Source organism: Phaethon aethereus (genome assembly GCF_964289735.1).
Source record: "Phaethon aethereus genome assembly, chromosome: 12".
Taxonomy (NCBI): Eukaryota; Metazoa; Chordata; class Aves; order Phaethontiformes; family Phaethontidae; genus Phaethon; species Phaethon aethereus.
Genome location: NC_138588.1, coordinates 11,533,590 through 11,549,687, shown reverse-complemented (window position 1 = coordinate 11,549,687; position 16,098 = coordinate 11,533,590). Strand labels below are relative to the sequence as shown.

The window sequence follows — 16,098 nt, the reverse complement described above, 5'->3', positions numbered from 1 at the left end:
TCTGTAAGCCTCTTCAAAGTCTAAACCAAATTGCATTGCAGGCCTTGTCTAATTGTACTGCAGGCACGTAGCAGCTATGCTTGAATACTTTTGTATCTAAATTCGTGTTTACAGAGGATGGTTTTTCTTGACCATCTCGTCTGAATGTGTGCTACCAGATGTGAAGATAACTTTTTTTATGAGCTATGCTGTGCTGTAGTCTGTCTTTGTGAACTGAGCTGCATCAAGATGAGTTTGACCCCTCTCATCAAGTTATTTCTGTTGGCAAATGATGTGCTGCTGGTAACTTGTCTCGCATAACAAAATATTGCTAGATTGTTTTTGTTTTCTCCATGTTCTTAACATGTTTCTTGTTTGCTTTTTAGTGCTAGTGCCATTCCTGTTTAACTTTCTCAAGAAGCTGAACCTGTGCCTTTGGGGTAGGAGAGAGAGAGTGAAGCTGTGTTCTACTGCTGTATCTGCTAGAGCTCAGCACAGCGGCCATGTGGCCAGGTTCAAAGACGGTTGTGCTGATGTACAACATAGCTAAAATTGCATGTATACTGGCTTTGTGTCCTAAGCGCAATGTGGTACGCTAGTTTGTGGCTAAAGCCAGTCTGAAAAAGCTCAGTTTCCTTTCAAAGCCTGTCCCAGTGGCTGCTGCAGGCATGCAAGTATTTAGTCAGGTATAACTTCAGTCACCTGAATAGGTTAAATTATGCATATGCTTAAGTGACACATGATTGGAGCCTAAAAATACCAGTTGTGTAATTACAGAACTGTTAATCAACTTTCTCTTCAATTATAAAAATCAGTTAATCTACAAGAGTAGGTGCAGTTAATGATGTTTTAAATGCCAAAGTCTTACCGGTTTCTCCTGTGTTCCCTGGCTGCAGCATTGCCTGAACTGTAGTTTGCCGAACTCTGCTGAACAGAAAATTTATTAAATCTTCAACTGAAGGCATTAGAAGAGGGCATGGCTGAAGGTGATCTGGCCAAAAAGTTTGAGAGTGATCTTGAAAGAATTCCTGCTCTTGGTAGTAATCTTGCACTAGGGAAGAGTAATGAATCACCGATACCATAGCTGACAAATATCCTAGAAAACTTTCTAGGAACTTAGCATTGTCTGGTGTTGCAATGCCTCTGGATGCAGAACTAGTTGGAAGAGGTTTTGCTACTCCTAATTTCACAAGCTATAGTTTACTGACTCCGTAATTGTTCTCCTGAAGATGTTCATGGGGTTACACTGCAGATGAGTCCATGGGGCAGCCCTGCGAGTGCTTACCTTGGCCTGCGTGACGGGCACTAAGCAAAGATGTGGAGGTTGGGATGGACATTAACCTCTTAAACTGGCATTAACTGGCTTCGCAGCCAGAGGCATTGAAAAGCAGAAATACCCTCTTAACTAACCTTTGTACTTTTAATTTGTGCCAACTTCGGAAATGCTGTTGATGAGGATTTATGCCTTTGCCTCGTTAAGCAATTGGTCTGTCTTATTCTTGGTTTCTTTTATAAAAATCTTATCCAGAAAACCCCTTTTTAAGTTTTCAGCTGTAGTAAAAATGTGGTTTGTATGCATGCAGTTTTCTGTGTAAATCCTACCTCTGTGTGCAGAACTGGGGGCTTCTTCACTGTTAAATTCTCTATAATTGTTTCAAATTCATTAGTGAAACAATGTGGTCATTTTATGTTGCTTATATAGGGAAAGAGGGCAGAAAACATTCATCATCCTTGTCCTGGTTTGGGCTGCGAGCTAGTGTTACAGGTGAACTTTTGCTGTGATGATGAAGGCTGATAACAAACGAGTCATTGTTTGAATGCATCAGTCTGGTTGTGCTTTGTAGCTCATGAGAGAAGTACTTGGTATTAGTATAATCATAGTAATTTGCTGGACAACATGATACAGTAAACTTTGGGCTGTGCTTTCTTTCTCTTACAGAAAATGTGCAACACTGAAGCTTTTCTCTGCCTTCAGAAAAATCCTGGGTTTGGGTTGTAGAAAAATGTTTTCTGGTCACATGCGTGTAGACAATCTGCAGAACACAGGTAGACGTTGCAGAGAGGGGGAGGATTATTTGCAAAAGTCAATTAGGCAGTGAATCCCTAGGCTTGCTCAGTGGAGACTGAGGGGGATTCAGAGCAGCTCTTTTCTCGCTGCAGAGAGGATGTAGAAAAATTAGCACTGCTAAGATAAGGTTAGCCTTTCTGACTATCCTCTTGGGTGTCATTATTGGGTTTTTCAGGGGTTTTCTGACAAGTGTAAAGATCTTGCATGTAGGACAGGAAAAATCTTTTGTAATTAGTGCGTTAGGAGTTAGTTGGGTTTTAATTATACCATGAACTAGGAAAAAACATCCTCAGTGGTAGATGAGAATGGATGCTATTCTCAAACCCAGGGTATCGGCTCACCTAAAATGTGACCTTAGGCAATACGTTCTTGCTTCATTGGCAGCTCTCCAAGAAATGAAGAAGTACCGTCTTAGCTTCCTTTCCTTCCTGAAAATCAGGATACAGGTGCTTAAAAAGAATGCCTTTTTGTGTGACAGATCTGTAGTCTTTTCCTGGATGCCTAGAGCAAGTGTGCTTTGGGGGATTATTTTTATGTATCTTGACAGTATGCTTAGATCAGCTCAGCTGTTTTGCTAACCCAGAATCTTACTGCTACTAAAGGGGATGTCCTGCTTCCCTTGCTCCCACCCTGATCATAGCCATGTGGTCCTTTCCTGTGCCTTAGTTTTCTGCCCAGTTTGTATCTGAATCAGTTCATTCTGACATCAAAGCTACCTGCTCTTTTTTTTCCTGGAAATAATGTGCTGGTTTGGGGAGCTCAGTCAGCTCACCAAGGGGCTGATGCACAACTGCTGGTGGAGGGAAGTGGCAGGAGAACAGATGGGAAGGCAGAGTACTAACTTGTCCAACTTGTCTTCTCTGACTGAACCCTCACTGAAAAATTTGAAGAATTGCATCTGTTAAAGCAAATATTTCCCCTGTGTACCCTGTCTTTGCTGTTGCCAGGACGTCCACCTCCTTACTGTTGTCTTTTGTTTCTCTAGAATGATAGTTTCTCTTCACTCCTTTCCCCCAGTGAGCCAGAGAGGAGCCTGAGGTGTGTAAGTTCAGTACAACTCCAGTCAGGCCTTTGTGCCACATAGCACTAAGCATTGATGAGTTTTACTGGAAGTGAGTATGCGGGAAGAAATTACAATAAACAGAAAAGATTTATGAAGTGTAAGTGGTGCTGTGATCGCTCAATATAATTTAATTAGTTGTTCTGCCACCCCGCAAAAAAAAAAAAGAAATGTTACTTTATTTGTAAAAATAGTATATTTAATTTCTGAGTGATTATTTAGGCTTGTGGTATTTAACATAGATGTGTTGCAGGTAGTTCAATCCTATGGGTAACCTGTAGTTCTGCATCAACATTTGGTAGGAGAGCTGAAAGAACTGTAATTTTTTCAACCTGCTGAAGTAGAGGATACCTATATCACTGTGCAGTAACCAAAAATTAAGAGATAAGATCGAGACAGTAGATTCCTAGAGAACTACCTGCATTGCTTCATTATGCTTTCAGTTAGTGAACATTCATTTGGAACGCATCTCTTTTTTACGTTTCAAATGTTTTTTTCTTCCTGAGTTGATCTTTCTTTTATCAAATATATTTAGTTTTTCCCTGCCGGAGCAAAAGGGTATATTTTGTCCCCACAGATTATTCTGCTTTTTAGTTGATATTGATCACCTTGATGAATCGGAGTATTTGAAGTCCATGCAAGTGTTTGATAAGAGTTTTGTGCTTTTGATTTGAGATTTGAATGCTCAGCTTGGGGACTCAAGCTTGCTGAGGCAACCCTGCAAGACTAGGATGAGAGAAACACTAAAAGACATTCTTCTGTTTCCCTCTGCGTTAGAGCTAACCAGACCTAGATTTAAATCAGTAGTTAGGAATTAGGATGTCTGTGCTTGTATCTTAATTAGCAATGCTGTGTGCATGTGAAGGACGGTGTGATAGGAAGCTTTGTAGTGTTTTTGGTAAATGTGCAGTAAAATGGTACCTTTTAGCAGCCTGAGTATTGGAGATAAAATGGATGACTTTAAGCTCTCTCATAATACATTGCATTGTGTAGGTTTTACAGCTATAATATTAAAAAAAAACATTCATGAAGAGGGATGGAATAGTGTAGTTGAGACTTTCAAAACCTGCTAATAATAAAATGATTGAATGCTAATGGGAAAATCGGTGTAAAAGAATATTTCGGCGGTCAGTATCAGGTTGTGACGGAGAGCTCAATTTTTGTGTAAGACTAGCCTCATGAGGAAGCAACAAAATAAGTCACAGTAGCTCAAACAACTGTTCCCCTCAAAAACAGGGGGGAAATTTTTAAAAGTGCCTGAATAAGCATTATATATTTCAGACTAATTAGCTGCTTTCACAGTTGCCTAGACTAACCCAGTTAAGTTTCTTCTTTGTGCTTTTCTAGAGTAAACAGAAACTACTGAAATAGTTTTAGTGGAGAACTTTGTCTTCTGGTAAGAGATTAGGTACACGGATGTCTCTAGAATGCTGTCAGGCCCCCCGAGATGAGGGCTGTAGTCAGCATGCGCTCTTGAGCAACTGCGGACCTAGCTAGCTCTGTTAGGAGAGCTAGTTCTCCGTCTTGACAGGCGATGAAAATGTAACTGAATCCAGTAGCTCTCTGTTAGTGAGCCAAATTTACAGATGTTTAAGTCTGTAATTCTACAGTAGGTGAACTATACTATACTATAGCAAATTCATGGTTTGGCTTGTTTTTCTCCCAGCTCATCCTACTATCTCTACCCTATTCTAATCTCCCAAGGACTCTGATCACTGTAGACAGTTGACCAAAATGTTCGCTTCCCCTGCTGTAGCTAGCAAATACTGTCACATCGGTGTCCACACATGTACAGCAGGGAGAATGTAGAGAACAGGAGCTAAGACAACGTACCCCATCATACCTCCACAATCCTGTCTGTGAGTAATGAACGTATTCCCCTCGCCAAGGAAGTGAAGGCAGTTCAGGGGTTGTATGACTGAGTTCTGTCTCCCTCACGCATCAGGTCCAGTGCTGATATTTTAATACTAGCCTGGAACCAGCATAATATTAATTTTCTGCTCTGAGATGACTCGCATATCTTATACGAAGTGGATTTTTTTTTTTTTTTTTAATGGTACTTGCTGTTAAAGATTCCAGATCTGTTTCAGGTGGTTCTTTGGTTGCTTGTTTGCTGACCAGTCTCTTTCCTAATATTAGTAGTTTTGATTATAAAAATAAATTGTTTTTCCCTGATACTGTGTCTAAAGATACGTTCTGTGAAACTTCATCATCCTTAGCAGTGATTTGGTGCTGTCACCTATTTCACATGCTCACTGATATGTTCTCTTGCTCTTCCCTCTCACCCATGCTATTCAGAGAATTATTATTGAACTGTAAGAATTTAAATGCGGGCATAAGGCTTTCTGGGGTTTTTTTGGTGGGTTTTTAATTCTGTTTTTTGTTCTTGTTTTGTTTTTGGGTTTTTTGGTGTTTTTTTTAATATATTCAAAGGGTTGTCTGAGGCTAGCTATGTCAAAAATCTTGTAGTGATAACAAGTTTCCATTGCTCTAGTGAGTTAATAATAGCCTACTTAAGTCAGCAGGCACAAAAATCTTTGCTGTGATGATAGAGAAGTACCTTTCTTTGTATGACATTAAAAAAATTTAAGTCAGATCTATAAATGGAGCAGGCTAAGAAAGTGGTAGAGCAAGACCAACAACATCCACCCTTCCAGGTTGCTTTTGTAGTTGTAATGTACTTCAGCACATAATGCATTAATTGGATGTTCAGGTACTTCATGAACCAGAAAGGGAGGACCTTCTTTCAGTCTGCAGCGCAAGCTGAAGCAGATCCTTTGCACTGCGTGAAGTGAACTTGCAGCCTGTATGCTGTCTATGAATAGCAGCTGCCAGAGCTGAGCTTTTTTCATCTGGGAACAAATCGGAAACAAATTGAGGGTAGGATGTATTATTGGGCTAGTGGCAGGAGCCCTTTCCTACTCCATTCTTGCACTCATGATTTGTATTCGCTATGTGATGGGAAAGGGACTGGAAGTTGCTTGGGGAGGACAGCCAACAGATCCAGGCTACCTGAATTGTTTTACCTCTAAGAGCATGCCCCAAGTCTCATTCCTTCCAAAAATAAACCCAGAATTTATAGGATTGTCTGTTCATACACCCTGTGTGGCATGTGTGAGGTGAGCCCAGCACTTGCTAGAAATGTGGGGTATGAACCAAACTAACTCTTTTGTGTGGAGTAAATCTGGTCAGCCTTGTACTGCAGAGGTTTTGGCAGCCCATGCAGAGTGTGTCCCATTGGTCCCTGCGGAAAAGACCAGGTTGAATGGCCATCCCTCATACCCACAGAAACTATTTGACCCACTTGAAAAGGCTTGGCCTCGTTTCCGTTGTGTGTGGGTGAGTAGGTATGCTGACTCCTACCTTTCTGCTGGTCTTATTTAAGAGAGTGTGTAGGCTTGCAATCTGTATCAACCAAAAGGCTGCAGACTGCAGCTATATTGTTGGTATTGAGAGAGGTGGGATGCAGACTATACAATTGTATCACTGTAGATAAGGAAGGAGAAGTGGCCTGTGTGTTTAAAAATGTAAGAAATTTGCAATTGCTTTATATTGGTGACTTAACATAATTAAAAATGGGTTTTGAACGAGGGACCCTGGCAGAAAGAAGCAGGCACTGTATGACAGGTTTGAAAATATTCCTATATACTTTTGCCATATATTTGTTTGGAATCTCTAATTTGAACAAAGTGGGTATTAGAGTTAAAAATGTTGTCTGAAAGTCTGTAGCTGTATTTTCCTTGCATTTACTTCCACATGCTCCCTTTCTATCCTTTCACCCGTGGTTGTAAGTTTTAGGGGGTTAACGAATTATTTTCATCTCCTTTGAAAACTCAGTGAGCTAATTCCTGTTCCATTTCTTCTAGATCATAGCTTTGGTATATGTTTTGAAATATTTTATGGAATGCATCAAAATTTGATTGGTCTGTGAGCTCATAGAAATTAATTTATGGATTCTTTAGAAGGACTAAAATTTTTTAGCTTAGTATTTCACTAATTGGGAGGATTGCAAATGTAAACTATATTGAAATCCATTTACTTACTCCAGTTTACAGCAGTGAAACTGGTTTACTTTCTTTTCTGTTTCCTTTTTCCTACCAAAATTCCAAATTCTGTTGACAAAAGTTGGGAAATAAAAAGCAAAATACATTCCTCCACGCTTCCTAGGATACTCTACTTTTCTGAAGGCATGTTCAGGAACAGTGTGCCATCTGCTGTCTCTAGTTTTGGCAAGTCTATTTAATTGCTGTATCTGTTAATGGACATTTAACTCTGAAGGCGTTGTTATCTCAGCTGGGAGAAAGCGATTTTGGAATTGCATCAGTGTGCACATGTCTTTTTAAATCAACTGATGGTTTATTCCAGTGTGACCTGAGGTATTTCATACTGTAGAATCAGTTGTGAAATATTTTCTGGATATATTTTGTTTTTTATCCCTTGTATGGATGGTGTATGCATTCTAAGTTTTAATTCTTCCTAAAAATGAGGAGTTATTTTATGACTGGTCTAACTGCAGAAGAGCATGCACCTTCATATCGGTGTTAAACCAGCAATTCTTTAAAATTTATTTTAAAATATGCTGGATTTGCTCTGAGCTTCCCCATGAAAGACCTGTATTGCAGTTAGAAGATAATTTTCCCAATATTGTCGGTAAAGTGGATTGAGTTTGAATGTGATAAAAGCGTCCCAAAAATATTAGGTCTGTGGTTTTATTCTGGTTTTATTCTGGTGCATCAGGATTAAAAATAATGACTTTGGAATGTTAAATTCCATATATGAATTTATAGTTTTCTGAATTAAATAAATATTTAAAAAAAAATCCCCAAAGAACTTAGTTTTATGCTTTGTAATAGTTTGGTGAAAAAAATCCCACAGAAGCAGTGCATTCTCCAAACAGCACATAGGAATCATATTCATCAAGTTTGAGAGATCTGACAAATCCCAAGTATTCTCTGCATCCAAAACTGCACATGGATTTAGTGGGTTCGGTGGTGACTGTGTTACGTCAGAGAAGAACTGGATGAAACAATAGCTACTCTGTTAGAGACCTGGATTGCTGTGAAAACTGTTCAGAGCAAATCTCCTGAAGTGTTTAATAAAGAATAGGATTGTCGAAGGTTTGTTTTCAGCACTAAGGGAGCCATTGATAGGAAGATTCGTATCTTTGCTTGCTGACTCATTTGAGGTCTGCTTCTGAATATAGTGTGCAGGAGAATTGACAGAAGCCTTTCTCTGCCTGCCCTTTTTCCTTCCCTTCTTCCTCAATAGTTTTTATTTAAGATAAAACCAATTTTTTTTTTTTTTTTTGCTATTAAACAATGTATTTTCAGGACTGTAGCAATATTTTCACTAGAGAAGTCTTTCAACCCAGAAAACTAGAACTGTTTGATTTCATGAGAGTCAAGTGAAGCCAGGTGAACTGTTCTGCTCAAAACAGGATCTTCAACATAGCAGAGACACATTTTGTGCATGATGGGTCTGTCTGTCTGAACTGGTCGGGTTCTGTGACAAGAAGTGCCCCAATGGGTTTTGGGAAAAAATAAATGAAACCACTTTTCCTTGCAGATGAGGCTGGTAGTTGTTTCAGAATAATAATGAAATAATTCTGCTGTGGACAGCAGGTTGAATATCCTTGCAAAAATTTTCATTTGTAGCAGATTAAATAACAAGATTAATGTACAATCCGTCTCATTTAGAATGACATACCTCACAGGGTTATATTAAAGCACTCTGTATAAATATCATTTGGCATTGTGATAATATTTTGGCCTTTTTGTCTTTCTGGTATTGCACATGTCCATACTTTCTGTGGAAGTTACTTAAAATTGGTAAGGTTGACTGGTATTCTAGTTACAGATTCAGCCACAAATTTTGTAGGCTTTTTGTGCGCTCTGTATTCTTCGGACAGACAGCACTGTTATTCTTCAGCAGAGCGCCTTTTAAATATAGTTCGTAATACTAGCTGACTAAATACTTTGTTTTCTTACCCCCTTCCTTTAAAAAAATAAACCAAAAAAACTCCAAACAGTAATTATAGAGGCATGTAATTTTAAATTGCAACGAAAGTAAGCAAATTAAATGCCCAGAGTTTGCTGGAGCCAAGAGTTTAAAACAAACGTTAGCAAATATATGGCATGAAACTGCCTAGCTTTTTCTTTTTTTTCTTCCCATCTGCTTATTTACTTAACATTATCTGAAGTTCTGAAGGCTTTCCTCAAATGATAAATGTTTCCTTGAGGAAATGAGTTGTGCTCTGCTAGCGTTTTTAATACAAAATTTTAGGTATTTTCTTTGGGAAATGTAGGCATAATTGTCTTTTCAGATAAGTCTCCACCCCATACACAGCAGCTTAGTTACTTAGCTCATCCTGGGATGCACGTTTTCAGTATCATTCAGTTAACCTGTACTAAGACCAAGTCCAGGTACTTTGCCTGGAGCATGATTCTTACTGTCTTAAGGGTTTGAAGCCCCTGCTGGAAATCTTTGCAGTGAGCGCTAGCATGCGTTTTACTCACGGCATCTCTTCCCACAAGGAGTTTTATGAATTCTAAACTACTTGATATGCATTAACTTAACTGGATATCATAGTAATCCTGGTTGGTTGGCTTTATTTTTATTCAATGTATTGAGTATAAAAGCGATAAGATAAAGGTTTGTTTGGAACTTCTGCCTTTCAGCTATAGCTGCAGGAGCCCAGCGCTCAGTTAGGGGTTAGCTGACTGGGCAGGGATCGCAGTTCAGTCCCATGGTACAGCACGTGTTTGGCTAACGGAGTGGGTTTCTTGGATAAGAGATCCTCTTGTAAATCATGAGAAGAGTGTGTGCAGCATGTATAGTTATATAAGAAGCAGTAACTTGTCAGTGGACATTTCCTTCAATAGGCAGGCTAAAGGACTTTCGTAGTACAGAATGTCTGTTAGAAATGTTTGAAATTTATCTTGTAGTCTGTAAGTTATCTAGGCAGATAGGACTGCTCTACAGCGGTGCTAGCATGAGTATTCCTCCTGCAGATAGTTTCCACTGTATCTTCTTGTTTTCAGGCTTGCTGAAACTTTCCATGTATTTTCTTTAGCCCAAATGGAAACTTAAACTTTTTGGGAAATTGGAGACGGTGGGGAAAGAATATAGAGTCTATTTAGTATTAAATAAAAGACAAATACAATTGGAAGATCTTTTCATTTAAAAACTAGTGCATATATTGAACTGCCATATGGTGTAAGCAGAGATTTGAAAGATGAAATATGAGATGCCATAGAAAGTGATATGACTTCTAAATTTGAAACTGAAGTCTATGCAATCAGTAACTGAAATCTCTGTTATCAGCCTTCTGTAAAAGTCACAGTTTGGAATATTATTTTTTTAATCCAGGTCAGTTCCTGATTCAGCAGGTCAGCTTTATAGAAAAGTTGTCAGCAGAACTGCTAGGTTGGTATGCAGTGTTGCAGGTTCGAGAGCGATATATTGCCTCCAACAGTATGCAGTATCACAAATGAGTAGAAGGAATAAACTAGGATCCTTTTATACATGAACAAGTTCATGATCGTCAGCTATACAGTATATTATACCTGCTATATTTGTGTTCATTGAAAGTCATGCAAGTTATTTTCAGATCTTGCCAGATAGGAAAGCTTACTTTCTATGCAGAAAATAATTCAGACCAAACTTATTGGATAAACTCAGAGGATTTCACGATAGTTTGATAAGGCTTTGCTCTACTGTTGTCCATCAATTGGCTGCCCTGCTAGAACTCAGTTGTCGTATTATTTTAAGGTGTTGAATGAAAGGCTCTTGTAAACACTTATGCGAGTTGAAGGGGGGGGAGTGGTAGGTAATTGTTTTTTTTTTTTTTTCCCCTGAGACCTGATCTCATACTGTACTTCAACTGCTTCTTTTCATTTGTAACCTGCTATATAAAAACCCTTAAATTATAGTTAACTTTATGTTAAAAGTTTCATTCTACAAGGAGACTTGCCAAAAATAACCATCATGAATTTCAGTAAAGATAACATAAGAAATTCCTTGCATCTTGAGCCGGTACACTTAAATAATTTCTATTATTGGTGCTTTGGAGTGCTAATGCTATTGCTGATTCAAAAATAGTTAAAACAGCTATGGTAAAACTTCCACCTGTTGTAAAAGGCTCTGGGATTATTTTGGCATTTAGATACTTCCAGAAATCAGAAATACTGTGGTCAAGCACATTCTCTTTGAGTTTATAGTTCAGCAAATACTTGTATAAGTTTTGTTTCAAATAGCAATTATAATTATTTCAACACTTGTGAAACTGTTATGAAAGGACTTATTTATTGGAAATAATTTAAAGCATTTCCTTTAATCATGATCCTAGGGTGAGTATATCTCTTCTAGCTTATTGAATCAAATCTATGTGCTTTTTGTTTCCTGAAGTTCTTTCAGAAGTTCTGAAAGACACAGTGAACTTTGTCTGCTCAGAGATCAGTGCAACCAGAATGAGGTATCTTGCATAACCCTCTACAGCTTAAAGACTGAGCAAAAGCTTTGTCGGCCACTTTGTGACTAGGAGTTATTAGTTACTGTAGTACTAAAACTTAAGGGTTTTTTTGGTGTGTGAGATCCTGCCAACATTGACTGATAGAGGTCTTAATGTGGTGAAATTTTTATAAATAGCTCACCTGTAGGAGAAAGATATGAAGGTAGTTCTGGAGTAATGTTAACTATATTAACATTTTTCTTGTAAGTCTTAAATTCTGTTTAGCTTGAGAGATTTGAAATGCACAGGAGAAAATCTGGAAAGCTATGGGGTTTTTTTCTTCAAGATTCAAGTTTGAAAGGAAAGAAAGTAAATGGTTGAAAAGAAGCTCATTATATGTTGATACTACTTGTGCTTTTTGTTCAAATCTGACCATATGTTTTTGGGGGAGGATTCATAGTTCCTTTTTTCCCTTTTCTTTCCTTTTTCTTGAATAGCAGCACTACAGAGCTCACTGTATTGAGAGCTCCTGATGTGTTGCCTGTAACCATCATGTAAGGTACTGCCTTCTGAAATATATTAGCAAAACAGATCATCACTCCCATCAGCAGAAGTTGCCCCATTACTGGAAGCAGAGTTTAAAAGGTGTAGTTGTGTCTACTGTAGAGATGGTTAAAAAGCTTTTAGGCAATTTTTTAAAAACAGTCTGATAACTTGCATGTTGATTTTTGACTACTGACTTGATCTCCTATTTTAACTTAAACTTTAGCTGACAAGGAAGTATTCCTTAGAGGTAATTGCTGCAACTAATTTGTTTTAACAGTGTCCTCATGTCATCTTCCTTTCTCTGGTCATCACAGGAACATCATGTAATAATAGTTAGTTCTTACAGGGAAGGCAATACCATGTGTCAGTTCTTCCTACATTTTTTAATGAGACCTTTACCCGTTTATGGGAAATGTCTCTCATTTACTTTTTTCTCTTCTTGGTTTGCTTTTTTTCTTTCTTTTTTTCCTTTTCCCTTTTCCTCAACTCAAAACAAGACTCTTTAATTAGCAAGTTCTGTATAAAATCTCTTGCAATAAAGATTAATCAGCATACAGGGGTGCTACTGGAGAGAGTCTTATTTTATGAAATGAAGAGTTACAAGTATGTTTTAATAACACTACAGAGCCTCTTCCACATGATGTACCCACGTTCTACTGAAAATACTTTCACTACTGAAGAACAGAGAGAAATCCTTGATGAGTGGTTAAAATTGTACATTCTTTAAATTTTTTTTATTATTATTTTCAGAACCATTTATTGTGAAAAGTGGTGTTGCACATTGTGAGCCAATGTTCCTTGTCCCCAGCTTTGATCAGCACTTAATGATAAAACTATATTGCATGGAGCAATTGACGCAATTACTTGTGGTTTATATACTTCAGATTTCAGTATCTGGCATGTTATGCCTGCGATAGCTTGCTTCTAGGTGTGGTTTTAGCCAGCTGACTAAAACATTTAAATATTACATTACTCTTCTTTATCTCTTTATATTCTGGAAGATCTGCAGAGTTCATATGTAAGCTTAATAACGATCTATACAAGACCTCAGTTTTAAGAAATGAGGTACAAAAATGCATACCCATATAAACCGTGGAGACAATGAGCTAAGCAGAAAGCAACTTGCAGAACTGGGATTCATATCACAAAGGCTAAGGCTTAATAGTGTTAATAAAAAATACTATGAGAGGAGGAGGCTAAAAATTTGTACCACCTACTATACGTATATACATACAATATGTATATATATGTATATACATACAGTATTGATATAAATATATAAATGCACATATATACATAATATCAAATTTATTTTTATAACACTGCTAATCTTTTGATAAAGGTAGAGAAGAAGTAAAGCTGTTTTGAGCCCAGCTCATGTAAGGCCAGGCATCCTAGGAAATACCTAGGATGTGCTTCTCTTTTCTTATTCAAGAGCTGAGGAGAAAGCTGCTGAAACATTAGAGATAAATTTTGAGGACAGAAGAGATGTTCTCTTTCACAAGCCTGTTAAGAATCAGTCACTTTGATCTTCTGCTCCAGAGGAGAAGGGGCAAAAAAAGCCAACCAACAATGAAGAGGGAAAAGTGTCATAAATGTAATAGAATCTTTCATAACACCATGTTTGCATATGATGTTTAATATCCTGCTTTTCCCTTGCTAGACCTTCTTTCTTTCTCCTTTGCAACAGCATTGTTTCCTATGCATAGGGAAAGGAGGTAGGACAGTAATGAATAATGGCTTTGGCTATTTATTCCAGGTGTTTGAAATATTAATTTAAATGTAAAATATATAGTATGAGTGCTCATCCTGTTGTTCACAGTTCCTCTTCCCTACCATGATTCTTCATGGATTGTGCATCTGCCTTTCTTCTACCCTTCCTTCTCACTTGGGAAGTGCCTGTACCCTGCAACTTTCCATTCTCCTTGGAAGAGACTGGTGGCCCTCTTAACGTGAAGACAGAAACTGGAGCAGCAGTCTGTGGCTGTCTTGACATATTCATAGTTGAAGTCTATGAAAAGAAAATATGGGAAAGAGTTCATGATGAATAATGTGGGAAAGATGTGCTGAGTCTGGGAAATGTTTTGAAAGAGGGTGGGCAGTTGAGGAGCAGTTTTACAGGGCTCTATGTTAAAACTAGCTGGTTTTATTTCTTGTAATAATTTCTGTGTATTATCTTAAACTAATCTTGAAATTGCAGTGAGTGAAAAACCATCAAATTTACTGAATCTTCTGTTATAATAGATCTGGACAAAAATGCTAATTTCTTCACAGCTTCCACAGACCTCTATTTAGATACTTGTGAATTATATACATCAGTCCTTTTTTTTCCCCTCATTGTACAATAGAACAGGTATGATATTACTCAAATTTTTCTAAAGGTAGAATGTAAATGTAAGACAGGGCGTGCTGTTAGCAGTGGAGAAATTTTAATGTAATCTTAATAAAGGTTTAAAGCAATATTGCATAAGGTACAAATTGGCATAGCAAGGTTTTTACTTGTTTTTAATTAATAAAAATCATGTCTGAGTTCCTTTCCCAATGTATTGCTGAAATGTGATGTAGACCTTGGGCATTATGCATATTCTTTAGCATGTAATCCTCCGATGATCATGTAAGATAATGTTACATGGTTGTTTAAAGCAACTGAAATTAAATTATGTCCAGCTATTACAGTAGGTAAACATTTGAAGAAGTAAACAGTGTTTATTTCATGTTTCAGAATATGTTTCAAGTTTGAGCTTAAAACACAGTTTAGAGATGCTAATTAAACTTGTTTATTGAAATGAAAAGTTTCTTAATGAAGAACAAAGGTTATGACCTATTTATTGCTACTAGAAAAAATTGCCAGTGTTGTTAGAATACTTCCTTACCTGTAATTTCAAGATGAAAATTTTACTTTAAGAAAGAGGTAAATAGGTTAGATTAAATTACTGTTATCTCAGTGTAGTGCAGTTAATTTTTACAAATTTTAACGTGACTTTTTTTTTTCCTAACAAGTTAGGAAACTGTATTGTGAAATTGAGGCGCTTTTTTGGTACCTTTTTTTTTTACGTATTGCAAATTTTTGCTATGTAAATGTTAGCTTTGAAAAATATTACTCTGGATTTTAAGGGATTTGTGTATAAAATAAGTTACGTAATGATTCTGATTATCTCAACTTTTAGGCAGTGTGAGACGCTTTTATAGGGTCATATATGGTTTTGTTAGTTTTTGAAAGACCGCAAAACATAAATGACAATTTAACTTCCTTATGTTAGACACTGCTTGTCTTCGTCTTTAAACAAAAAAAAACTTCCCTCATTTTTTAATTCTTGTTTCCTTAAAAAGCATTTTTCATTGCAGAATTACATAATTTGTATTTTACAATACAGTTACACTTTTTATTTTTCAGTCCCAGAAATCCTGGATAGAAAATACTTTCACGAAGAGGGAGTGTGTGTATATTATACCAAGTTCAAAAGACCCCCACAGGTAAATGAGAAATGATGCAAGAGTTCATTGCTGCTTTTTAAAATTGAAAAAGTCAGTATTGTAAAAAGAGCGTACAGTAGATTTTTGCACTAACTACTTTATATGTATAAAATACTGTCTTGAATTCAGTCTTTCATGACTGGGCATTGTCACTCTTTGTGTCTAGCTTGGACTTTTATTTTCTTTTTCTGAAAGTACTTTGGCATCACAGAATTCTCTAATAAATGTTTCCCTGTTGTCTTTGCTGCTCATTACTAGTCTTCCTAGTCATGTCTGGGGTGTGTCTACAGGGGACGGTGTGTGTTGTAATTTTTTTTGGTGGCATAGTTCTGAAGTCAGAAAGTCTTGTAGAGATATCCTCTATTGGAATTTAAAGAACAGCAGTGTGAGTGTAGGGTGAAGTGTAAAAATAAACCTGACAGTGCAGGAAAAAGGGATGAGGAATTCATAGAAGAATAAAGAAAAACAAAAATCATGGTGGGAGGAAAACGATTATAAAACAAGGCTGAAGAAATATTTGTT

At 37.3% G+C, this 16,098-nt stretch overlaps 1 protein-coding gene across 1 annotated transcript in view; it reads left to right on the top strand.

Annotated features, from left to right (window-relative positions):
* Positions 1-482: 482 nt before the first annotated feature.
* Positions 483-16,098, top strand: part of TRPM7 (transient receptor potential cation channel subfamily M member 7) — a gene marked incomplete at both ends in the record, with an annotated part of 49,735 nt that continues 34,119 nt past the window's right edge. Inside the window, 2 exons of the mRNA XM_082005066.1 lie at positions 483-569; positions 15,497-15,576. Of these exons, the coding sequence (XP_081861192.1) occupies positions 483-569; positions 15,497-15,576 (167 nt within the window). The remainder of the gene's footprint in view (positions 570-15,496; positions 15,577-16,098) is intronic.